The sequence below is a fragment of the Coturnix japonica genome, chromosome 2, assembly GCF_001577835.2.
Source record: "Coturnix japonica isolate 7356 chromosome 2, Coturnix japonica 2.1, whole genome shotgun sequence".
Lineage (NCBI taxonomy): Eukaryota > Metazoa > Chordata > Aves > Galliformes > Phasianidae > Coturnix > Coturnix japonica.
Window position 1 is genome coordinate 74,715,427 of NC_029517.1, and position 26,245 is coordinate 74,741,671.

The 26,245-nt window shown below is 42.7% G+C and overlaps 1 protein-coding gene across 5 annotated transcripts in view; it reads right to left on the reverse strand.

Moving 5' to 3' along the window:
• Positions 1–11,389, reverse strand: part of TPK1 (thiamin pyrophosphokinase 1) — a 96,655-nt gene extending 85,266 nt beyond the window's left edge. For 2 of the 5 annotated variants that reach the window (XM_032443015.1, XM_015854987.2), the window contains exons 1-2: positions 11,036–11,320; positions 3,881–3,955 (exon numbers count right to left, since the gene is read on the reverse strand). In XM_032443015.1, coding sequence (XP_032298906.1) covers positions 3,881–3,955; positions 11,036–11,078 — 118 coding nt within the window. In that variant the 5' untranslated portion in view covers positions 11,079–11,320. Of the gene's footprint in view, positions 1–3,880; positions 3,956–11,035 lie in introns of all 5 variants that reach the window. The other 3 variants (XM_015854985.2, XM_032443014.1, XM_032443016.1) reach the window with 3 other exon arrangements.
• Between the last annotated feature and the right edge of the window lie 14,856 nt (positions 11,390–26,245).

The following is a 26,245-nucleotide window of genomic DNA, read 5'->3' on the forward strand; positions in this document are numbered from 1 at the left end:
GCAAAATAGTTGATTTCTGTCTAACCTAGTGCCCATTCAGCTTTAACTGAATGGGAGGGCAAGTATTCAAAACCTGAAAACTGGGCTTCTGCCACATACGGGCATATATTTGTCTAAGGAAACTGGAACTTGCACAGTTTATCTAAAAATCCTCCTTCAGCCAAAAGAAGTTACTAAAGATTTGAATAAAGGCATTATAAATGCTGTTTACCATCCCACCACATGGCACCAAAAGTGATAATTCTCTGCAGACTGTTTGAGTTATCTGAAATAAAGCCAGGGGGCAAACACGGAACATTAGATCTTGAAAGATCCTGGTACAAAAGGAGTAAAACCACAATCACTTTCACTGCTTACACAAGTTACAACTGCAAAGAGCATGCACCACTAACTCCAGTTGATTTAAACAAACACAGATGTGCCTTTGTATTTTGGTTCCTTTATTTAGATTTTAGAAAAAGGATTTTAGAAGAAAGTACTCTAATGCTATTACTATGTAATCAGATATAAATTAGAACTTTCATATATGATAAGCTAATTAAGACTGAAAATGATAATGAGAATAATAGTCTTTATCAGCTCTGTTCAGAGATGCACAGGTCAGATAACTGCAGTATGCACTAGTGCAGAGCGTCACTTACAGTCCTGAGAGTAGAGAGATGGGTTGATAGATCAGAGAGGGCTGAAAGTTACTATTTGGGGGTGGTAGTGAAAAGGTGAGGAGAAAATCAAGGAGAGACAAAGAAAAGGAAAAGCCTGCCAAAGTTTGGGGGAAAAGGCGCAAATAATCAGATCAGGTACTTTCTGCCACTGAGAATTTATATTTCAGCGAGGGTTATTTTCTTTTGGTGCTAGTTTCTCAATTTTAATAGCCTCTCAACAGTGATATACACCTAGCTTTTTCCGGCTGGTACTCATTCAGTAGGAAATCGCCTACCTCTCTAACTTAGTAATTGTCTTTGCCAGACAAATTTATATAAATTTGGACAACAGAGTTCATCTGACTGCACTTCTCTATCTACTATCCTCTTTAAGCCAAATCCTTCTTATTTGGCTGCTGAATTCCGAGCACAGGCAATGTTCCTTGTGCTAAAACCACTACCCAGTACAATGCAACCTTGGCTGAGGCTACTTGGAAAAAATGAAGCAAAGGCAGAGTGGCACAAAAGCTCCTATCCATCACACGGGTAGTTTGGGCATACAGCAGCTTCTTTCCTGCAGACAGAAAAAATCTGTATGGCTGGAGAACTAGCATGAAACTTCTCAGCATCTTTTCTACCCATGCTCCTCCTCCAACAAGACCTATTCTCTCTTATCCACACCTACACTCATAGCCATACAATTACAATGCTCACTACTGCAAGCACTAATGTTTTCAGCCTCTTTGTGCAGATTATGTTCTTTCTTGCCTCCTCACCCTACTTTTCCCACTCCTTCCAGCCACCTTATTAACAAGCGAAAGTAAACAGATTTGAATCTAACATGTCCTATTGGATGAAATATTTTCTAAATTATAGTTGCTGGTCAGCTGCTTACAGTGGTTCGTGATGATGAATATTAACATCAGCAGACAAAAAGAATATAATTTTCCTCTCCTGTGTTTGACTGGAGCCTTTAAAGTTCTCTCACTTGAGCTTACAGTGGAAACTGCAGGTATAATGCATCTAAGCAAGGCTGAGGACCTAACCATTACAAAGTCTCTTCTCTCCTCTCAAGCTACAAAGGCAGTACATCACTTGAGACATTCATTATAACCAAAACCTTAAGTCTGACAGAAAATTATTTTCTAACTTCAGGAACTTACGCTTCCTAAACCACTCTTCCTTAGCCACACAGAGACACAGCCTTCTCCTTCTAAAGACAGTGATCTTTTTTTTTAACTCTTCTCTCATATTTTAAACAAATGAGTGGCTTACAACTTCCACAAAAAGAGAGAGAAATGCAGAAAGTGAGAGAAAAAAAAGTCTCAGTTATTCAAAGACAGACAAACAGAACTACAGAACTGCCTTTATTTCAATGGACTTAACAGAAGGTATGCCTGGCCTAATACTGCAACTAACCTTATGATCTTAATAGCATATAACCAAAACCCAAAACAAGTGGGTATTACGAAAAAGGAAAAAAATCAGCTTTCATTCAGACTGGTACATGTAAAATACTGATTTTTTTCTTATGACCTGAAACTGCATACCTAGAGGCCTGTGATATTTTTATGTTGTTCTGATGGTGATAGGGCGACTATTTGATATCTCAGAACAGTTGCCTTATATAGCTAGAACTTTCTCCACATTTATTCTCATCACTCAGCAGCATTGTGAAGTTATTTAGAGAAACCATCTATGAAGTACTGATCCTTTACCAGCAAGTTAATAACTTACGCTAGAACAAACCATAGCTTTAAAGTAACCAGCAGAAAATTAACCAATTGGCTGGAGGCCAGTAAATCATATTATTTCCACCATTACTAAGCCCTGCTTGATAAAAAAGCAATTGTATATACTAGCCAGAAGAACATGTAACATTATCCATGTTTAAGGAGTCAGTCATCGATTTCAGTCTTATAATTCAGATGGAAAACTTCTATTAGGAGGTAACAGGAACTACTTTCATGCAGTGCCTTTTGTACTACTGTCAAAACTGCTTTACAAACAACAATTTGGCCAAGGCACAGTGCAGCAATTGTGCAAGCATATCTAGAAGTCTCTAGGCATTTTGCAGCAGCTCACATTAGGCCTCATTAATTATTTCAGTAGAAAATGAAGGATCTGAATAAGATTAGGGCACCATTTTCCTTGACATCATGAAAACAGAGATACCTTCTTTCAAGAAGTTTATGATTCAAATAGATTTAAAAGAAATTGCTCAGATGAGAAGGTTAAGAGACACGGAGTGATGACATGCTCATGGATGTAAAAGTCAAGCAACCAAACTGATTGCTAGGCTCAGAGAGTGAAGAACAACTTACATGGTCAGCCAAAACAGGGAGCGTCCTGCCCACACCTGCAAGAACCCATCCTTGTTTTCAGGCTCAAAGCTTGCTTCCTGAGGTATTTCGTGTGATAAGACTCTCACTGATTTATGGAGGAAGCAAGTGATGGGTGCTACCATGTGACAATCAACACCACTTTGTGGGCATCTGAAAGCACCTTCCTTCAGAGCTATTTGCCTCCAGAAGAGAGTGCTCAGGAGTGTTTACTGGTGGAAGATCTGGCCTGTGACTAAACAGCTCCAGCTTGGCATGGGAAAACTGGGGAATGATACCATCGCGTTCTGTGAAAAAGAGGATGCATGTGGGCATCCCTACTCTCTCTTACCTGCCGGCAAGGCCCGAAGATGGGAACAAAAGAGTTTCTGCTGAGATCCCAGAGCCAGAAGTTTCCACTCCAAGGAGAGCTGACTCAGCTACTTTGGATTCAAGCTGTCACTCCAAAGAGAGCTGACTCGACAACTTTGGACTTATAAATAAGTTTGTACTACCACTGGAAATTGTCACCATGGTCACCATCATCATCAGTGGAACAGCAACGCCTGACAACCCACCACTACTGAAGATCAATGACTGTACTGGAAACCACCACTGATTTATTATACTTTGTCATAAAAGCAATGACCATTCCTAAGATGCCTCTGAAAAACTAAAGAACATTTCACAGAGTGGCTCATAAACTTCCCACTTGAGTTAACCAATGCAGAGAAGCAGAATTTGCACCAGGTCACTCACTGCATTCAGCAATGAGGGACAATTCTGCTGATTCACACCCTTACTAGAAGGTTGCCCTAGTTAGAGGACATTGCCACAATTAAATTCAACAGACAGTAAGTTGATTAGCTGGGTAGCAGGCGTAAATAAGCAAATTATATATATGTAAGTTATACTTACCTTTGCTCCACAGGCAATGAAAATGACCTCTGTTTAAAGGCTGGTTCAGAATCAGGAGGCAAAACTTCAAGTTTCCTGTAAGATGAATGTTAACTTTTATTAGTAATGTCATGGTTTTGTAATTTTTCTATTGGTATTCCACATCATAACATCATGTGGAGCACAGAGAAGAACTACACGTCCCAGAGGACCTCATGGTCGGAGAGGGAAACATGTCACAGAAGTGACTCCGGCTTGCCCTCTCTCTCATTGCCTGGCAGCAAGTGTGGGTGTGCTTCCAAGTTGTGACGCCTTCAATTTCAAAGTAGGCTTCTTGGTCTTCAGAAACCTCTCTCTCCCCCTTATTTTACTTGATTTATTAGCCTCAATTTGAATTAGATTGTAATTAGTAAAGTAAGTTTTTCTCCTTAGATTGCTGCCGTTTATCTGTTTGCTTCCTTGAACCCAGCTCCCAGCTCCCTACCCCTTTCCCTTTTTCCCTTCCCATTTGTCAGGGGCCGGGGGGCCCACAGGCCTACTGCCCCCCTGTCACAGACATAGACTGATCTAGATAACACTGTGACAAGTAAGAATATTAATTCTTTTCCTCCTTTTCAGTGCACTTAATTTTAGTCCAGGTATCTCAGAGAAACTCCTCTCATTTTCTTGCTTCGTAAGTTTCTTCCTTTTCAAGATGCTTCCAGAATGTCATTAGATACCTTTGCAAGGTTTCACTGACAAACTCTTCATTTATAAGAGACTGTCATAAACTGAAGGCCATACTTAGCAGGATTATCCATCTCTACAGCTCTACCATTTAATCTCCTGCTTGTTGGTGTCACCTGGATGCAGCATTAGCTGATACTAGTTTTGCCATGTCCTCCACTAACTGGGGAGGAAGTGTCTATATCTGAAGTTATTTCTTATTTAGGTTCAATAATCCACTCCCCAGCCAAATACAGAACTTTTAGGAGTATCAGTGGCTTCTGTATGTACACTTTCCTATCATCTAGTAGCTCTAATCATCGTGATACATCCACTGTGGCAGATGCTTGACGAATGCAGAACAAAAGATCAAGATCAAGGAGTATAAAATCAAGGTTAGTAAAAGCAAAAGCAAACTTTAGCCCATGTTATCTAAGTGATATCACAGAGAAAAATCTCACTGGAGTTCAGGTCACCATGAAAACCATTAGTCTGAACTAGATCCAAAAGCATCCTGCCCTAGCAATATGTCCACTGTGAAGAATCAAAATAAATCTACAAATAGAAAGACTTAAAATATTACCTGCTCTGGCTTCAAAGAGTAACTACACACCTTGTCTTATTACAGTTCCTTCTGCTGGGATTTGTGTTATAACTTCCTAATTATCCTATCACATAGGGATATCAGTTTCTCCTGGAGCTTCATATCCTTAGACAATCAGGTTAATGAAGAGTATTTGGCCATGTGAAGCTACAGTAATTGAAAAAAGAAAACCTTCATCACTATAAAGTCTTGCAGACTTTTGAGCAGGAGGCAGAAAGTATGGTAGGGGCAGGTAAAGGTAAGGTAAGCCTTAAGCCAGAACTAAGGTAGAGCAAATAAAGGTGTTGAAACTCTTGTATGTGAAAGAACACCTTTGGGTGAGGGTTGGGAAGATACGATACTTAAAATCGTGAATAGCAGCAAGAAGTGAGGACCAGGACACCAGAGTGCTACTATTTCGTATATCACTTTAAGGGTTTCACCAGTGACATCTTCTATTCCTCAGTTCCTCAGTTCCCTTGCCTGTAAAACAGAAGTAATAATACTGTTCTCTACTAGTGTAGACATACAGTATGATATGTGTGAAGCACTCCTTCTTTTTCCAGCAACATTTCAGATTTTTTTAAAAATTTTCAGGGGGAAGATAATGGTTGGGATTGATATGCTCTATCAACTATAGGCAGTTTAACAAGGAAAGCTTTACACCTCCAGCTTTTAAATCAATACAGCTTCAATGATTTAAAACAAAGCAATAGAGTGCAGATGCAGATTTGCTTCTCTGTTCTCTAGAAAGATAAAATCATCATACACCATGCAATAAGACTATATGTGCTTCTTGCCCTGCAAAACAATTTCTTTCTGAGGCCTTTTCTCTCTCTGTTTTTTCCCTCCTTTTGTAAATGCAAACCTGTATGTCTCTACATTTTAAATTCAAATGACTATTCAGTAGACCATTAAGTATACCTCTACAGACGCACAAATTTCTTGTAATTCTCTTATGAGGAATGATTTAAAAAAAAAATAAAAATCAAGTAATTTCAACAGTAAAAAAGAAATAAAAATGCCCCATTTGGCACCAAATGCTATCACCACAAGAACAAATGAGGGAACCCAAAATGCATTTCCCCTTTTTGAATATTCAGTTCTAACCCAAAAGCTTTGACTTTAAAAATTATGTAGATCTGAATGGAGTTATTCTCCAGACAAACATTCGTGAGTGACAATACAAAAATTGCCCCGAATGTGCTGTGACCTTCAAAAATTGGAAAACATTGAAATGCTAGTGCCCCTTTAAAGCATGTTTTTCAAAAACTCTCATATTTTCTTTTTTGCTGCACCTGTAAAATAAGTGCACACACACTGACTGGAAATCTGACAGCAGTCAGCTAACCGGAACAAACTTGCTGCAACACTTACAGACTGATCTGGGCTAACAGGCTAAATAAGTACCACATAAACAAAGAGGAAGTAAAGGGGTTTCTGAGTAACTGTGGCAGCGTATTACTTTATTAACAAATCTCCATCTTCACAACAAACCACCACTAACAAAATAAACCACAAAAATCCCTCCTAGATTAACTGAATTTACCATAGGAATAAGACTGCTTGGCTGAAGCAGCTTTTATTACACAAGTAAGTATCAAGCAGGGCTACAGTATGGTCATGGACTTCAAAATACCACTGTGATGTTACAGATGACCAATGCCTGAGCTTCACAACCTCAATGAGGAGCAGCTCTAACACTTCTGATTAGACACTGCTGCTACTCCAACACATCTGGGCACATGCTGAGCCCCAGACATCCAGCCACGCAGATGGAGTGATGCAGTTTACACTTCAGAAAAAAATGATGCAGTGAACACAGTGAAATAGAATCAAGCAGCAAATAGGTTTAAAGTAGTGACTCTCAAGTGTACAGAAAACATTGATTTTCTCTGAAGATGTTTCATTGCTTTTTATCACATTAGTCTAGAACTATACTTGGGCATCCCCATGAAAGAATTTGTGCTTGAAAGGAAATGGGCAGAAAAGGCGGTTAGACAAGGAAGGAAATTCCAAGCATGAAAGAGTATTGGCCAAATGCAAAAATGCTCAGTGCCAGAGGCGAGCTGTTAGGAAACCAGTGTTGCATGAGTTCAGACAGAAACAATTACAGAGGTACAGATGTGAAACTTGAGCTGTATGAGTGTGAAGGCACCTTAAGTTCAAGCTATGAGGGAAGGAATCTTTTCTACACCACCACAGAATCCTTAAAATCCTTTACACAATGGTTGTTCCATTTTTTGGCTTCCACAGGTTGCACTGAGAGAACAGGAACTGCCATGGGCTACATATAAAATTGATAATAAAGTTAATGTAAAGTAAGAAAGCTTATTTTTATGAATTCATATTAAAACACGAATGACAGAAGGAAACAAAAACATAAAACTAGTGGGATTTTTGACCTTGCTCTTATGAAACAGAAGGTTGGTTCGATGGCAGTTGTTAATTTGAGTTCTCAAGGTGTTTGTCAGAGTTTTTTAATGAAATATTACTCTTCCTGTGCTTCATCCTTGACAGTAATTGTTCACAAATATATGTACTGCCAAAAGTGATGACATGAATACAGTGTGACTGCACAGGGAGGGATATTTTTCTCTGGAAGGTGGTAAAGAGACATGACCAAATTTTTGAGTTGAATATCCTATTGCAACTCTATATGTTTGCAAGTGATGCGTTTATGCCAACTGAAAACAGAGTTGCAGATACGCAAAAACGATGATGATTATTATTTTTTTAATCTTTAAACCTATTCTCAAACTTATCAAAATGGAAAGCAGAGCTGCATATTTTTCACTGTTTTAGCCAATGTATCAAAATGCATGAATTTGCTTACCATAATTTAAGTTTCATTTCAAATGCCATTTTGGTTTGAAACATAACACGGATCAGGTGATTTTCACCTTGAAGGTGCATGTTTAACTCATCCAAATGCACAGCCTAATCAGTGAGCCATTTTTAATACTCAAGTTCTGGAACAATTTTTTTTTTTTAATTCCATAAAAGACTTAATTTTACTTTGCAAAGTCCTTTTAGCATTTTACCCCAGCTTAGCCACCTTCCTTCAGAAAAGTAAATGGCCCCATAATCAGCATCCATACTTTTAAGACACTTCTAAAATTGGCAATGATTCTGTCATTCGGACTTTACAAAATTCATCTGATGACAATCTGCATGACACTATCCATTTTTAAAGTTTTTGCACATAAATTTTCTTCCTGCTTGATGCTGATGTCTCATCAAACATGATTTACTGGAGGTAACTGCTTTATCTCCTATTTATTTTTCAAGTCACTCTCTTTTACCAGTCATCACTGGGGCAACATCAGTAGTTACACCAGATATGTTGCGCAAAGTTAAAGAAAATAGCTTTCAAGTATTCCTTTTACTGCTTCATACAAACTGAGAGAATTAATTGCATTTTTAATGGCACCAAAAAAGTCATTTCTTCAGTAACATTATAACATTATCGATACCTGTACTGAAAATGACAAGTTGAGCTGTATCTGTAGCATCAGTATTATCTATTACTAAGGCCTAAAATTTGAAATTAGCAGCTTTAACTCTCCAATTTTTTTTTTTTTTTTTTCTGATAGATTATTCTATTTCTTCATTTCACCTGGCTACAGTCTGTTGAGACAAACTGATTTTAGAAAAATCCAGTTTATATGTATATTTTTAAATTATTATCAGGACACATTATATCTGCTGTGCTTTCCATACATTGCTTAACAAACTCACCATCAGGAAATGGTTTTGATTTTTTTTCCAATCAGATTTGCTATCACATAGCTAACTTTCATAACAGAGGCCATTTTATTTTTAACTTTTTAAAATTATTTTGTTGAGTTGACAGACTTCTCAGTTCTATTTTGTCTTTACTAACCATTCCTTGATATGCATTGAATTTGGCAGCATATTTCTTCATATAATGTCTTCTCAAATTGTAATCTTTGAGAACAGATGCAATTTCCTTGCAAATTAAGCATAGTGCCATATTGTCAGCACTGCCCTGAGCCCTCCCAGTGTCCTGAAGCCGGGTCATGCTGCTCAGCGTGGCAGCAGGGTTGCAGTGGGAGCTCAGCTGGGCCTCATACAGCCCACAGGATAGGCATGCATGTTTTTACAGACACTGCATCTTGGTACACCTTTGCCCATTACATTGAAGCACACTCACAAACCTCTCTTACAAAAATAAATACAGCTCTTTTTCAAGCTGCACCAGGGGAGATTTCAGGCTGGACATTAGGAAGTATTACTTCTCAGAAAGGGAAGGGCAGTCAGGCATTGGAATGCACTGCCCAGGGAGGTGGTGGAGTCAGAATACACCACTGCAAGCTCAAGGGAACTGATGAACTACAGCTTTTCTCCTCCATCTTATCATATTTTACACCTTCTAATTTTTGTTCCCTTTATTTTTGAAAAAAAACACAAAAACAAACAAAAAATATTAAACAGCTTTTTGTTTTCTGAATACACTGAAGTGTATCATCTTCATCCAACTTAAAGTTAACACCATGCAATCTGTATTGTAACTGGATGCAACATCAAGCTAGACTTTTTTAACTGAAAAAAAATAGGGAAAAAGAACAGAAAAACCATTGTGATACAGAACAGTTATTAAGAATGCAGTGGTACAATTACTATTTAACTGCTGAATTGACAAATTATTCTGATCAGCCTTGCAAGCTTTATGCAGGATAACCAATTCAAAATGCTGAGAATCGTAGAATGGCTTGGGTTGGAAAAGACCTTAAAGATCCTACCTACAGTGCCAATCCTACTGCTACAAGTAAGGAAGGCTGCTAACAATGATGAGGCTCCAAACACAGTATCCCTGTATTTCACACAGGCACACAGTCCGGCATAACCACATTGGTTCATTCACTTGAAGCAGCCATTTCTCCAGAAGCACACTCCTTGCAGCCCAGCTGCAAGGTTCTGCTCTGACAGGGCTGCAGGGTATCTGCAAACTAAACAACCTAAATCTTCAACATAACCAAGCATAAAAAAAAAAAAAAAAAAAAAAAAAAAAAAAAAAAAGGAAAAATAAAGACAAAAAACACATCCAGGAAACATTCTAAGCCTAACATCACAGAAATGCAACATTTTAGAACATAGATAGAAACATCAGATCTTCCCCACGGATAAATTCTTATGGTACCTTTATCACAATATTACCGCATGTTTTCAGTAAGTAGCTATTCCTCATTTCAGACAAAAAGGCATCACATTACAATGAATCAAAGGTAACTCACTGAAATCTCCTTTCCGTGCAAATTCTCTCTCTCTTTAAAGAGAAAAAGAACACAGAACAGCTTAGGATAACAAGAAATAAATACAGGTAAGTAAATAAGAAAAAACCCAACCCACAAAGCTTTATCTGGCAGCACTGATCAGGCAGCTGGATGCACGTGGTGGTTCCACAACAGCAAAGGCTCTACTCGGCACCTGAAGTCAGAACTTCTAAAGTCAAAGGCACATCAGGAAAGCAGCCCCATACACCCCCTTGCCAAACCACCAACTCCAAGAGAGGCCTGAGACCTGCCAATACAAGACAGCTATGACAAATTAAGTGAAGATAGCAATTAAGCCTGAAGGGGCTTAAACGGACGTGAATTCCCATATAAGGGAGTTTACTTCAAACCCAAGCAGCACATTCCTTGGGCCCGTAGAACCGACTGTGCTGTTTCACTAGCAAAAGCAGCTTCTCTCCTTGTCGGACACGTGTTCTGCCCGCGCTGAAGCGCTCCACAGCCATACACGGCACCGGGCAGCCCCGGGCACCACACTAAGGCCGCTGCCCGCCCGTGCAGTGAAGCTAAGGCAAGCCACCCTAGGACTGTCGCCGCTCCGAAGGCAAGCGACGGCTACGGGAGATACCGTACCAGCGGGCAGGAGACAGTCCAGCGGCGTAAAGACGCGCTCCATAGTCCCTCGCTGCCAAGTGGAACACGAGCACAGAACGCCGGGCTTCCGACCAGCCACCTCAACCGGAGGAATACAGACGACCTGGGCACACCCTACCCCTTCCGCTGCGGTACGGGCAGTCGGGCCGAACTGCGGTCGACGGGAGGAGCGGAAAGCGGTAATGGTAGTGCCGAGAAAATCGATCCCCACCGCAATCCGCCGCTCGGCGCTTGATTGAACAGGAAGGCGGAGCGGGAGGCGGTGGAGTTTGACGGGCGTGGTCGGCTGGTGCAGCGCGGGGCCCAGCTGTGAGCGGCTGCGTGGGGGTTTGTTCAGTTTGTGGCGCTACGCTGAACAGTTACGCCAAAGAGAAATCAGCTTGCAGCTCGAGCTGCTGCTGTAGTCCTGCAGCGAGACCTCAGCTCCTGCATGCAGCCCCTGTGTTGCTATCACACAGCTTCGCTGCATGAGAACCCCAGAACTTCAGTTTGCGGAGTTACAGGCTGGGTTTTTTGTTTCATATGCTAGCTTAGCTCCCAAGAGCCTGAACAAGGAAACAGCCAACGCATGGAGTGTTTATTTTCTGTAGTTAACTGTCCCTCCTTGTTTCCAGCCTGTAAGCAGAACTGACATTTACACTCAGCCTAATGCTCAGTGGAAAGTATTTTATTGTAATATCATCACAAAATTTGTTATATAGAAAGGTTTTAGCTGCTTGTAGACTCTTAACTAGAAAATAAATAATCCTGAGGCATGAAATACATATTTTTTTTGTGCAAAGAGCAGGAAGGTCAGACCTTGAGGCCCCCAGGATGCGACTGGTGTGTTCTGCTCTCTAGAGTGGCACTTGGCATTGCTGTGCCTCCTGTTAACCTTCTCCGCAAATCTCAGTCACCAACTCCACTCCCCATGCAGCTGTGCACCAAGCTGACTCCCACTGCCCCTCGCTGTCTCTGTGTCTTGCCTGGATTCCTTGGTCTCAACTCCAGCTTTGTCCGAAGCTTAGCTGATTCCTCTGGTTCAGAAGAGCTGTGCTGAAGCAGAAGGTAGCAAAGGAGCACAGCTCACAGCTCCTGCCTTCAGGTTTGTCTCACTGCTCTTCCAGGAAACATTCTTTAAGCAAATGGGAGATCTGATGCAGAGTCCCTCTCAACAGCCACCATACACCTTCTTTGTGAGCACTCAACCACCACAACACCACTTTGGAGTGGGATGAGGTGAACAGACATAGACCAGGTGTAGAGATACCTGGGGAGAGAGAACATCACAACCAGCTAAGGTCTCCAGTCAAATCAGAGGAGAATGGGACCCACAGGTCAGCCTTTTGTGCAGTCCACACTGTTGTGCTGAGGTTTGAAGCCAAATTGACAGATTTCGTTATCTCTAGTGCTTGGGTAAGGCTGGGCCATGTTTATCCTTCGTGATGATGTGAGTCTGCAATGACTCTTTGATCTGAACAGTGCAATCACTAAGCCTTCACATTGCCTCTTTCAGATAAGCAGTCCTTCCCCCTGTGGGAGATTGTGGTCTACAAGCAATTCCAGGCCACAAAGATTATAAAAAGTTCTGGAGAGCTTAAAGCATGCATGTCTTGACAATAAGAGAAGTGATGAGTTCCCGGGAAAATCAAGGAAAACAGGGATATCACAATTATCACCACTTACACTACAGAAATTAAAAACGTTAACTTTTGACTCATCTAAGTTTCCTTTCCTCTCCACTGGTAACTTGAATTTCAGACAGTATTAGACAAAACTTTGATAGCACATCAGCATCTTTCTTTAACCAGGGAAAGAGCAACCAACATAAGGATGCTAATCCTGCAAGAACCACCATTTACATAGCACTTCGTTGTCTTCCCTTCTGTGATTTTTTTTCTCCTTTCATTTTTGTTAAGTGTTTTCCCACCACTAGGTAAAATTATTAAATCTTGTCCAATATAGTTTATTTTTCTAAGGTATCTGTCGGTCTTTCTGTATTTTTTATTTATTCTGATTGGTTACTTTTTCTGACAAAAATACTGATAAGCGGCAGTGGCTTTTTGAGGACTGCCGTGCTTGCTCAGAGTGAAAGTCTGTCCTAGTTAGCACTCTTATAGTGCTCAGTTACAAAGCTTTCTTCTTTTCTCCTCTGTGCTTATTCAACTTTTTATTTTTCTTTTAATTCAACTACTTTCCATTTCACTGCTGTCTTCATATCTGATGAGTCTTCTGTTCTGTCAGACCTAGAAGTTCCAGGCAGCTCTCTGCCCACCACTGCAAAAAAAATAAAAATAAAAAAATAAAAAATCAGTCTCTTTGATCATACCAACTCATGATTTTAACAATAGCATTGCCAAGAGAAATCAGTCTTGATAGAGCAAGCTGGCACTAGGATCCTTAAAATCCTTTTGAGATGTTCAGAGGTCTGTAAGGTAAGGCAAAGTGCCTGCCTGCTGTATAAGCAAGTGAGGGGCAAGCCTGTCAGGTGCTCTTCACTCTCTGATAACTCTAGCTTCCTTTCAGTGCCCTTTCTTTAAGGTTTTGAATCACTCATCCACAGTACAAAGCTATTTTTAAGTGTCAGCTGTACAGGAATAGTTTCAGTCAGTGCTGAAATGCACAGATCTCTAAGACAGAACCTAACACAATTTAGTGCACTTCGTAGAGCCAAGCAACAGTGTATATAGTGTAGGAAGTCTCAAATAGGCAAATAAATAGCTCTATTCTACCCGCCGTTTCTTGTATAGGTAGTCCCCTAAGGAGATCAAACTGGCAGGAGTCTGCTTTATGTTACTGAAGAATAAGCACTTTAATCTGCCTTTTGCACTCTTAACTTAGTGCTAGGGTATCAGTGTAATTTTCCTGAGAAGGTGTACAGTGGAAATATACTAGTACAGTATTGTACAGTTGAAATAATAGAAGTATAATGTACAGTTAGAATAGTACAAATATAACTGGAAATAAACAGCCAGAGGGTAACTAAGGAAAAGGACTCACCAATCTGAGACCTTCAAGATAGGTGCTCATCAATGTTGATGCTCACCACAAGAACTCCACAAAGGGCAATCTCCAGAAAGAAATGCTACCTTAGTGGTAGTCAGCCCTTAAATGGGATCTAGGAGAGGTGGAGTCAAACTCCACCTCTTCCAGGAGCACAGCTGAATTACCTTCACCTGTGCTCCCACAGCTGACTCATCACTTGGCTCAGATGGTTAATCAGAAGTTCAGGCTGTGATCAGTCATTTCCCTTACAATCCACCCCTTCACAGTATGAACCAATGATTAGATGAACTTTCCTTATTACAGAAATCCAACATATTGCAATGCTTATACAATTTCCCTTTGCAATGCATGTTGACACAATCCGAGCGATGATGGAAGTTCATGGTCTTCCATGGGCCAGTGCTTGATTGGTGTTACTGGAGACAAGCAATCATGAGGTGCACGTCCATCTGTGTTTCATCAGTCCCATGTGGGTCACCATTAAGTATCTCATTCCTTCTGGTGGTCCTAGAAGCTCACAGACTCAGGCAGAGTAATACAAATGTTTCAAAGGTACCAGGAGAGGAAGGTCTGTGTTCCAGGGTAAGATACAGGCTGTATTTTTATCTTGGGTCAGTACTTCAGATTGTACTGGGGCATGCCCTGGTTGCTGATACCATACCCTTTGGCCAGATATCTGTGGTTGCATAACTATATCTGGCACCAAAAGAGGCACCTTGATCTGCCATAGGGACATAATGGGCATCCCTTTGGCAGTAAAGATCAGAGCGTTGACCACGATATCCATAGGCCATGTACCTATCACCGAGGGGACTACTGAGCCTCCCACCTCCAATAATCTCCCCCAAGGTGCAAGTAGGCCACACCACTTGGGTCCTACCTGCACCTTCCAAGGCCATTTTATCTTATGGATTCCAGGTTCTAAATTCTCAGGGGCAGGGAGCAGAAGGTTATTTTCATTGCCAATCTGGGGTCTTACCTGATTATCAGTGCCCATAATTTGGATTCTAAGCAGGGAGGCCCATATTATTTGTAGCATTTTCAGGGCACTAGGTCTGCCATCTCAAAGTCTTTCATTCATGTCCTGCAGGGTTCCATATAATCTCTTTGTCCGCCCTCTCAGGGACTGGGAGTCTGTCTTCAGGGCAGCCTTGAGAATACCATTACAACATTCAATGAGGCCTGCCCCAGTTGGATTATATGGCAGGTGGAATCTCTATTCAATGTTGTTTTCTTCTGCCCAGCATTGTATTGCTGTGCCTGTAAGTCCCTTGTTCGCTCTTGAGGTGTCCCGTAGGCAGATATCAGTTTAGTAAGTGCCTTAATTATATACGCTTAATTTGCCTTTGATACAGGATATGCCTGCAGTAGCCCACTGACAGTATTGATGCAGGTCGGGGCATATCACGCCCCCTCAGACCGAGGGGCCTGATATAATCAACCTGCCATTGCTGGAGAGGACTGTATCCTCTAGCAATGCAGGCTGTTTCAGGCAACGATCTCGGTCTCATCTTCAAGCAAGCGTCACAATCTCAACATGCCTGGGTGATGTCAGATAGTTGTACAGGCAGCCCCCATGCTTTAGCAGCTGCCCACATTATCTTTTGACCAGCATGCCGTAGTTTCTGATGTAGCCAACAGGCAATGTGCTCGGACCATGAACTCTCAGTCCACTGAATTCGGGCCAGTATGTTGGCTTCATCATTTCCCAGTGACTGCAGGGGCTGGTGATCAGAGACATGGTAGACACGTACAGTCTTGTGTATTCCATATGTCTCACCACATGTCTTTACCCCAGATTGGTTGGGCTTTAGCCTTCCTGGTCGCATCTCTGCAGTCCCTAACTACATTCTTATATTGTTCCCAAGTGGTCAGACCCTTTTTTCCAAGTACATATCATGTACTTCCTTCTTTCCGCGAAGCTTGCACATGAGCTCCTTGCTCATCCACGCAGGTCTCCTTGCACCTTTTCCTGATTTCTTAATCACAGGGACTCACCGATCCTGAGCTTGGTAGAAGAGCCGTTTAAATGCGGACCAGCTCTCACAGCCCCCCTTGCCTTCTAACGCCCTGGCCCACCGGATAGCCCCAAGTAGGTCCCGAAGGAGATCAAAGTTGGCTCTCCTAAAGACCAGGGTAGCAATCCTACTTTTTGCTTTGCTTCCTCCACTCAGGATCTTGAACTCCACCATCTCATGGTTGCTACAACCCAAGCTGCCCGTGACTGTTACTTCCTTAACAAGTCTGTCCTTGTTGGTGAGAATAAGGTCCAGCAACACCCCACCCCGCATCGGTTCCTCGACCACCTGCATCAGGAAGTTATCTTCAATGCACTGCAAGAATTGTCTGGACCGCGCATGCCTGGCCATGTTGGTTGTCCAGCAAATATCTGGATAATTGAAATCCCCCATAAGTACCAGTGCCTGGGAGCATGCCACTACTTCCAGTTGCTTATGGAAGGCCTCATCAACCTCCTCCTCCTGATCAGGAGGCCTGTAGTACACACGCACAACAGTGTCCCCCTTGCCAGCACAGCCCTTGATTCTCACCCACAAGCTCTCAACTTCTACATCACTCTCCCCCAGGTGGAGTTCAATACATTCTAGCTGCTCCCTCACTTAAAGAGCAACTCCTCCACCCCACCTTGCCAGCCGATCTTTCCTAAAAAGCACATAGCCCTCCATGACAACATTCCAGTCATGCGAGCTGCACCACCACGTCTCCATGATCGCAATGAGATCATGGCCACGCGATCACACGCAGAACTCCAATTCTTCCTGTTTATTTCCCATGCTTCAGTGCTTTAGTATACAGGCATTTGAGAGAGGCAGCATCTCCCCACCCCTCTCCATGCCTTTTAACTCCATTGTCTGCACCCAACAAGCTCTGCTTTAAGTCTTGAACTGCCGCCTCAAACCCAGCGGCCCTCATTTTGTCCCCTTCCCCCATCCTACCTAGTTTAAATACCTGTCAATAAGTCCTGACAGTTCCTCAGCTAGAACCCTCCTACCCCTTTGAGACAGGCTGCTTCAATCTGCAGCCGTCATGCCAGGAGCTGAATAAATTGCCCCATGATCAAAAAAACCAAGTCTCCTATGTCTGCACGAACTCTTCAACCATTTTTTTAAGAGGTGGGTTTTTAGGCCCAACTCATTTGCTGATGCTGATGTCATCTGGATCTGGTGTAGAAGCCATTCAATATTTTCTGTTCCATTAGAAAGATCTTTTTATCATAGAATTGCTTAGATTGGATTGCTATCCCTGGTGCAACTTGAGGTCATTTCCCCTCATCCTGTCACCAGTGGGAAGAGACCAGCCCTGCTCACACTGTAAGCACCTTTCAGATATTGCAAGATAGTAATAGTAATAAGATTTCCCCTTAACCTCCTCTTCCCCAGACTAAACAGCCCTGGTTCCTTCAGTCACTCCTTGTAGGGTATATTCTGAGCCCTTCACAAGCCTTGTTGCCTTTCCTTGGACCTGCTACAACACCTCAATGACCTTTCTGTATTGAGGTGCCCAAAACTGAACACAGTCCTTGAGATGAGGCCTCACCAGTGATGAGTATAGGGGCAGTATGACTTCCCTAGTCCTGCTCACCACACTATTCCTCATTCAAGCCAGGATGCCATTGGCCTTCTTGGCCACCTGGGCACACTGCTGGCCATCTGTCCATAAGTGTACCAAGGTCCATCAATCCAGTCTGTCTAGGTCCCTCTGTAGTGCCTTTCCCCCCTCTGGTCGATCAATGCTCGTTCCCAACTTGGTATTGTCTGCAGACTTACTGAGGGTGCACTCAATCCCCTCATCAAGATCATTAATAAAGATGTTAAATTAGAAACAGCCTCAGTACCAGGCTCTGGGGGATACCTCTTGTGATTGGCTGCCAAATGGATTTAACTTCATTGACCACAACACTTTGGGCCCAGCAGAGCATATGCCTATCCAAACTGTGAGCAGCTAGCTTCTCCATGAGAATGTTATGAGAGACAGTGTCAAAGGCTTTACTGTAGTCCATGTAGATCACATTGATAGCCTTACTCTCATCCACTAAGTGGGTCACCTTGTCATAAAACAAAATCAGGTTTGTCAAACGGGATCTACCTTCGTAAACCTGTGCTGATTAGGCCTGATCCCCTGATTGACTTTTAATTGATCCATGATGGCTCCCGAGATTATCCATTCTATAACCTCCAACATATTCTGGTTCTGGACCTGTTATCTGTAATACTACATGCTTGACTGTTCAATCAGTTATACAAATTTTATGCTGATGATGTTCTGTTGTCAGGAGAAAGACTGGTGAAAGCCAAGCAATCTTGAGCACCTTTACAAGTACTCTGCCAATTAATACTGCCAGTTATTTTCCTAATTGATTTTAATTGAAACACAAAATGGAATGAATTAAGCCGAACTTAAATGACATTTTGTTTTGCTTCCTAAAATTTCCATATATCCTATTAATACATTAATTAAATATTAATTGGCAAAGTTTGCTTTTTTTTTTTTTTTTTTTTTCATTAAAAAAAGCCTCATTAACATAACTTTCAAAAGAAAGTCAGGCTTTTTCTGTAACTAACATTTGTTGTTCTTGAAGCACCATCCATATTCAAACTTCAGTAAATGGTAATCTCTAAAGCCAATTTGCATGAATCACTTTTTTTTTGCTCTTTTTAGGTTTTTCTAATAGAGTTGTAAAAGAGCATGGAGGTCAGAAGCTGCATAGATTTTTAGTGACATAGCTATGAAGAAATCTTGAAGCTCTGGATTACTAAGGTGAGATAAGATGCAAGTGAATAATGACTGAACTGAGAGGCCTTTTTCATCCTTTGTACCTTACTACTTGGATGGACAAATTCATTTTCCATTGAGATCTGCAGAACCATACTTACTGTGTGCAGTTAACACATCTTCTTAGTTTTCATTGGACTACGAAACCATTAACTAATAGTGGATGCTGGACAATGTAGGGGGTGTAAAGATCTCAGAGTACTGGACTGCTCACATTGCCTCAATCCAGGTACACACTAAGCCTCTGAAACTTTCAAAAGACAACTATTATCAGTCTCACTCTAGTGTAATATTGCTAACTGCTCAAGGGACCTCTCTTCTAGTCCTCAAACACCAAGAAAGAAGACAAGGTGAATAAATAAGAATATTTTACAAGGATCACCTGGACCTGGCATAAAATATATATATATATTTTTTAAGCAAAAATAAAGATGACGTGTATGAGGAAAAAATTCTCACATCGTTGAAACTCCTTTGCATCCAGCTAGATATAGGGTAAATCCTGTCTAAAAGAAATGCACCCAAGATAAGAAGCAACATGGAATATCTCAGCTACAAAAGGATATGTCTCGTTATGAACTTTCCAGGGAATATAAGGAAACATTCCCATTCCACACGATAACATGCAGAAAACTTATGAGAAAGGGCATTCAGTCAGCACATAGGGATGTAGCCTAGACTGTCATGTTCACATCAATTCTGAGTCAGAAATTACATCAATCAGGCAGGTATTTGGGACCATCATAGACAACATTGTCCATGAATGTTGCTTAGCGAATGTAGGAAGAAATCTTATCTGTTGTGTACTTGAATGATCATTTCCTTGTCCCCTAGGAACTAACATTATTCCATAGGTACAAGACAAAATATTCAAAAGAGGGTTCTCATTAATATAACAACACAAGTCTACATGTTGTTGAAAGGCTTTAGCAGGACTTCAAAAGAAATACAAAATGATATCTGAAATCTATTACAGTTTGTTTATCTTAGGAGTAACTCCTGGACTAAAGATAGAGACATGAAGAATGCATTTGCTAAATCTAGGACACAATGGCATGTTTTGATTTCCCTGCTTAGTGTGTCCATTAGGGAGGCAATATTGGGTACAGCCGCATGAACAGGTGGCGTGACCTTATTTAATTCCCTATAGTCTACTGTCATCCTCCATGTTCCATCCGGTTTTCGCACTGGCCATATTGGGGAGTTATATGGGCTATGTGCAGGCCTTATAATACCCACTCTTTCTAATTCCTGCACCGTCTTTGTTATTTCATCCTGCCCACCCGGGAGTCTGTACTGTTTCACATTAGTAATCCGGCGTGGCTTCGGCAAACAAATAGGCTCATGTTTTGCATGGCCTCTCAATATTGTCTGGATTGCCCGGATACTAATGCATCTCTGTCAGAGCCAGAACTCTCCCACCGTTGTGTGGAGAGCCAGGCCCCACAAGATATCTATCCCCAATATATACTCTGGAACTGGGGCAATAGATACCTTATACTCCTGTGGTGGGAGGTGCCCAACCCCCAATTTTACCCAGGTTTGGGTGACTGGAATGGTCTGTCCCCCAGAGCCTCCAGTCATCACTCTATCGCCCTTGAATTTTGTTGGGTCTCCATATATTATTGATGTTTCTGCCCCAGAATCAACTAGGGCCATAACCTTCTGAATATTCTTACGGGATCAATATATGGTTAATTCTACATAGGGCCTCCAGACAGGACTGGTGTCCCTTGTTGCCCCATGAATTCAGCCAGACTCACATCTTTTACCTGATATAAGGCATTGTGGTTTGGGACACTTGAGGCAGCTTTTTCTTCCTAGTAGGGACAAGTTTCGAAACTTCAGGTCCACTGACCACTAGGCTCTCTGACCCTGAATCCCACAGGCATAATAGCCAGGCCAGGACGCTATCCCGCGGCTTCTGTCTAAAACACTGCACCAAATCCATGAGTTCAGTAGGCGTATATGGACGGGCTGTTACATGTAAAACAGATTCGGCAGGGGGCCATTGATCAGGAGGCACTCCTGCTGGTCGATCTTGAATTTTCTTTGTTTTTTGAGTTATTACTGGACGGACTTCTAGTGAGTCCGTCTCAGATGGTTTTTCTAGATCAGATTTAGTGATCTTATTTTGATCATTTCTTCAGGATCCTGATCGTCATTAAATGAAATGTATCTAATTTGAGGGTTTGGGGGGAAAAAAAATGATGGTTTTTTTTTTTCTGTTAACAGAGTAAGCCCATGTTCTAGCTGTTCAATTCGAGCATTTAATAATTGATTTTCATGTTCAACATTATTGGACCTGGTCTCTGCCAGACTTAAGGCAGTTAATAAAGGCCACACCACTGTGGATGCAGCCAGTTGTCTTTCCTTAGTGGTCAGTACATCCTTATATAAACCTTGAAAATATTCAGTCAGGCAGAATGGAGAAAAATTATCCACCACACACAATGGGCCTCACTGCTCAATAATAGCAGCAAGCTGGAAATAGGGGGATCCCATAAATCCTGGAATATTGTGGAGGGAGCATCTTCCCTAAGGGGGAAACTTTCTCTCCCTTGATCCAGTTGTAAATTTTCCACAGGAAAGACATAATGGCCACCATCACAGGCTCCTGCCTGGCTTGCCAAATGTAAGGTCAAATAATATGAAGATGGTAAATATTCAAAAGGTTATTTGTAAAGGAAAACTCACCAATATCAATGCTTTGGCTGGAAAAGCTGGGGCAATTTCCACCAGGGAGCAGTCTCTGAGAGATGCTGCCTTGGTGATGGTCAGCCCTTAAATGAGGTCTTAGAGGAGGTGGAGTCGAACTCCACCCCTTCTGGGAGCACAGCTAGATTACTCTCACCTGTGCTCCCGCAGCTGACTCAACACTTGCCTCAGCTGATTAATCAGAGGTTCAGGCTGTGATTTCCCATATATAGCCCATATCTTCCTAGTCCTACACAAGTAAGCATCTGCTTTTTGTTGTTGTTGTTGTTGTTGTTGTTGTTGTTGTTGTTGTTGTTGTTGTTGTTGTTGTTGTTGTTGTTGTTGTTGTTGTTGTTGTTGTTTTAACTCAACTTGGATCAATTATGAAGTGCATGTTAAGCCTGTTTGATGAATATAGCCAGTGTCCTATCTATATATAATCACAGAATCACAGAATGACCCAGCTTGGAAGGGACCTCAAGGATCATGCAGTTCCAACCTCCCTGCCTAGCAGGGCCACCAAACATACACATTTACTAGATCAGGTTGCCCAGGGCCCTGTCCAACCTGGTCTTGAACACCTCCAAGGACGGGGCATCCACAACCTCCCTGGGCAGCCTGTTTCCAGGGCCTAACTACTCTCCAAGTGAAGAACTTCCCCCTAACATCCAACCTAAATCTTCCCTCTTTTAACTTAAAACCATTTCCCCTAGTCCTGCTATTGTCAGCCCTTTCAAAGAGTTTACTCCCCTCTGGGAGTAAGTTCTCCTTCGAGTATTGAAAGGCTGCAAAGAGGTCCCCCTGCAACCTTCTCTTCTCTAGGCTGACACAACCCAACTCCCTCAGCCTGTCCTCATAGGGGAGGTGCTCCAGACTCCTGATCATCTTCGTGGCCCTCCTCTGGACCCTTTCCAAAATCTCAGTGTCTTTTTGTACTGAGGGCTCCACACCTGGACACAGTACTCCAGATGGGCCTCACAAGAGCAGAGTAGAGAGGGACAATCACCTCCCTATCCCTGCTGACCACCCCTCTCCTGAGAGCCCAGGATCCCATTTGCTTTCCGGGCTGCCAGAGCGCACTGCTGGCTCATGTTGAGTCTTTCGTCCATCAGGACCCCCAGGTCCTTCTCTGCCGAGCTGCTCTCAAGGACCACTCCTCCAGCATGTACAGGTGCCTGGGGTTCTTCCAGCCCAAGTGCAAAACCTTGCACTTTGCTGTGTTGAACCTCATTAGGTTCACTCGAGGCCAGCTTTCCAGCCTGTAGAGGTCCCTCTGAATGGGATCCCTTCCTTCCACCGTATCAACCATACCACTCAGCTTGGTGTCATCAGCAAACTTGCTGAGGTAACTCAATTCCCTCATCGATGCCATTAATAAGATGTTAAAGAGCACCTGTCCCAAGACAGACCCTTGAGGGACACCACTTGTTACCGGCCTCCACCTGGACATAGAGCCATTGACAATCACCTGCGGGCCTTTCCAACCAATTGCTTATATCCATCCAAAGTTGTCCACCCATCAAACCCACTTCCCTCCAATTTGGAGATGAGGATGTGGTGGGGGACCATGTCAAAGGCCTTGCTCAGGTCCAGGTAAATGACATTGGTCGCATTCCCTTCGTCCACCAATCCTGTCACTCCATCATAGAAGACAACAAGATTAGTTAAGCATGACCTTCCCCTGGTGAAGCCGTGCTGGCTGTCTCGGATCACATGCTCATTCTTTATGTGATCGAGCATGTTGTCCAGGAGGATCTGTTCCATAATCTTCCCAGGCACGGAGGTGAGACTCACTGGCCTGTAGTACCCCGGGCCCTCCCTGCTCCCCTTCTTGTATATGGGAGTGACGTGACCCTTCCTCCAGTCGTCCGGGACCTCACCTGACAGCCACGACTTCTCAAATATGGTGGAGAGCGGCTCGGCAACCACCTCAGCCAGCTCCTTCAGGAACCTGGGATGCACTCCATCTGGCCCCATAGACTTGTACTCATTCAGTCTAAGGAGGCACTCTCGGACTTGCTCTACCCTTACAGTGGGGAGGGATTTACCTCCTTGGTCCCCACATTGAGGTTTGGGGATGCAGGGCTTAGGGACGTGAAAAAGACTAGAATCCTGGTCACCAGTGAAGACCGAGGTGAAGAACTCATTCAGCACCTCAGCTTTCTCTTCATCTGTTGAAGCCAGTTCTCCTTTTAAATTTACCAAAGTAGGTACACCCATTTTGGCCTGTCTCTTCTGGCCAATGTACCTGTAGAAGGTTTTCTTATTGTTTTTCACGTCCCTTGCCAAGTTCATTTCTGCCTGCGCCTTGGCTTTCCTGATCCCATGTCTGCAAGTCTGGACGGCATCCCTCTATTCTTCCCAGGTGACACAGCCTTGTTTCCAGAGCTTGTACACTCCTTTCTTCACCCTCAGTTCTCTCAGCAGGTCCTTGCTGAGCCATGCTGGTTTCCTACCTCGCCTGCCCACTTTCTTATTCAGGGGAATGGAGACCTCTTGTCCTTCCAGGAGGGCATCCTTGAAGATCAGCCAACTCTCCTCAACATCCTTGTCTTTGAGGGCAGCGCGCCAGGGGATCTTGGCCAGCATTCCGTTGAGTAGCTTGAAGTCTGCTCTTCTAAAGTTCAGCGTCCTGGACCTGCTCTTTTCCAGGCCCACATTGCTTGAGATCACAAACTCAACCAGGGCATGGTCGCTGGAGCCCAGGCAGCCTCCAACCTTGACGCCTTTGACGATCTCCTCAGCGTTGTTGAGCAGCAGGTCCAGCAGCACTTCACCTCTGGTCGGTCTTTTCAATACCTGAACCAGAAAGCTATCATCAATGGATTCCAAGAGCCTTCTGGAGCTCTTGCAGCTCGCTGTGTGGTCCCAACAGATGTCCAGATGGCTGAAGTCCTCCACCAGGACAAGAGCACATGAGTCCGACGCCTCACGCATCTGGAGCAAGAAAGCCTCGTCAACAGCCTCCCCTAGATCAGGTGGCCTGTAGTATACCCCTAATACCAGCTGACCTTTATTAGTCCCGTCTCTAATCCTAACCCACAGGCTCTCAACCTGTTCCTGACTGTTTCTCATAGGGAGCTCCTCACAGTTTATCCAATCTCTGACATAGAGAGCAACTCCCCCACCCTTCCTACCTCGCCTATCTCTCCTAAAGAGTCTATAGGCGTCGATGGCAGTATCCCAATTGTGGGAGCCATCCCACCTTGTTTCTGTGATAGCAACAATATCATAACTTTCCAAGTGCATCACAGTTTCCAGTTCCTCCTGCTTGTTATTGAGGCTGTGTGCATTAGTATAAAGGCACTTCAGCTGGGCTGTCCATCTCACCACCTTTATAAGGGATCCAGGATCCACTAGAACAGCAGCATCCCCAGCATCCCCCTGCCCTACTCCCTCCCTTTGCGCTCTGCCATCGTTGCCCATGGAGTTTGGTACAATCCCTCGAATGACCTGTTCAAACCCAGTAGCCCTTATTTTGCCCCCTTCCCCCTTCGTTCCTAGTTTAAAGACTTGTCAATGAGTCCCACTAATTCTTCAGCTAATATCTTCTTACCCCTCAGGGACAGGCTGCTTGCATCAGCAGCCATCATGCCAGGTGCAGTGTAGATTGCCCCATGGTCAAAAAAGCCAAAATTCTTGTGTCTGCACCAGCTCTTAAGCCATCTATTTAAGAGTTGTTTTTTTTGGATTCTCCCTGTACCTTTCCCTGACACCATGGGTGTAGAAGAAAAGACCACCTGCACCTCGGCTCCTTCAAGGATTCGCCCCATTCCCCTGAAGACTTTCTTGATAGACCTCAGGCTTTCCTTGTCAACTTCCTCACCGCCAGCCTGAATTATTAAAAGTGGGTAGTAATCTGAAGGCTGAATCAACCTAGGAATTATCTTTAAAATGTCCTTGACCTGTGCCCCAGGAAGGCAGCACACCTCTCTGCGAGTAAGGTCGGGCCGGCATATAGGGCCCTCTGTTCCTTGCAGAAAGGAGTCACCTACGACAATCACCCTTCTGTCCTTACGGGTAGAAGCAGTCTTGAGGCTAATAATATAGAATTACAATTGATAACGTAATTCTAGAATGTAACAGAAAAATCGTGTAATAGGCCATTCATTAAGTTTGCAAGTAACTTCTTAGTTCTGAAACCTGCTAAAATTTAGATGCTTGATTTGATAGTAATAAGATACTTACAGTAGATATTTTATGTAACTTATACATTTTCTAAAAACAAAAATTGAAATGAAGAAATTGTAATTTTGACTCTTGTACAGTGCATCAGAGAACTGATAGGCTTAGTAAGTAATTTTCAACCATTAGAAACTATTGTCTGTCTCACTTTGTCCTGATAACATATGCAAGGTTTGAGCAGGACTGAGAGTATAAGAATGGAAGTGTAAGATTTTTGAAACAGTGATTTCCATTCTGGTCTGGGAAGTATTATTACTTTCTAGGAGTTGGAATAGAGACTTCTTGTTCCCTCCACAATTGATCTTTTTGCTCTACCCTTTCTTTTGTTCTGTTCCTTTCCTCACCTTAGTATCTCATACTTCCTCGATGATGTTCTTCACTTATTCTCAGGCTGTGTACTCCTTGTTACTGAATATTATTTCAAAAGCTGCTATAATCAGAACACGCTTTACATCTGGCATTTTCTGCATTCCCCAAATTGGATGCCTATAAATTATGTATTATCTTTTGTCAGCAAATCAAGGTTTTCTT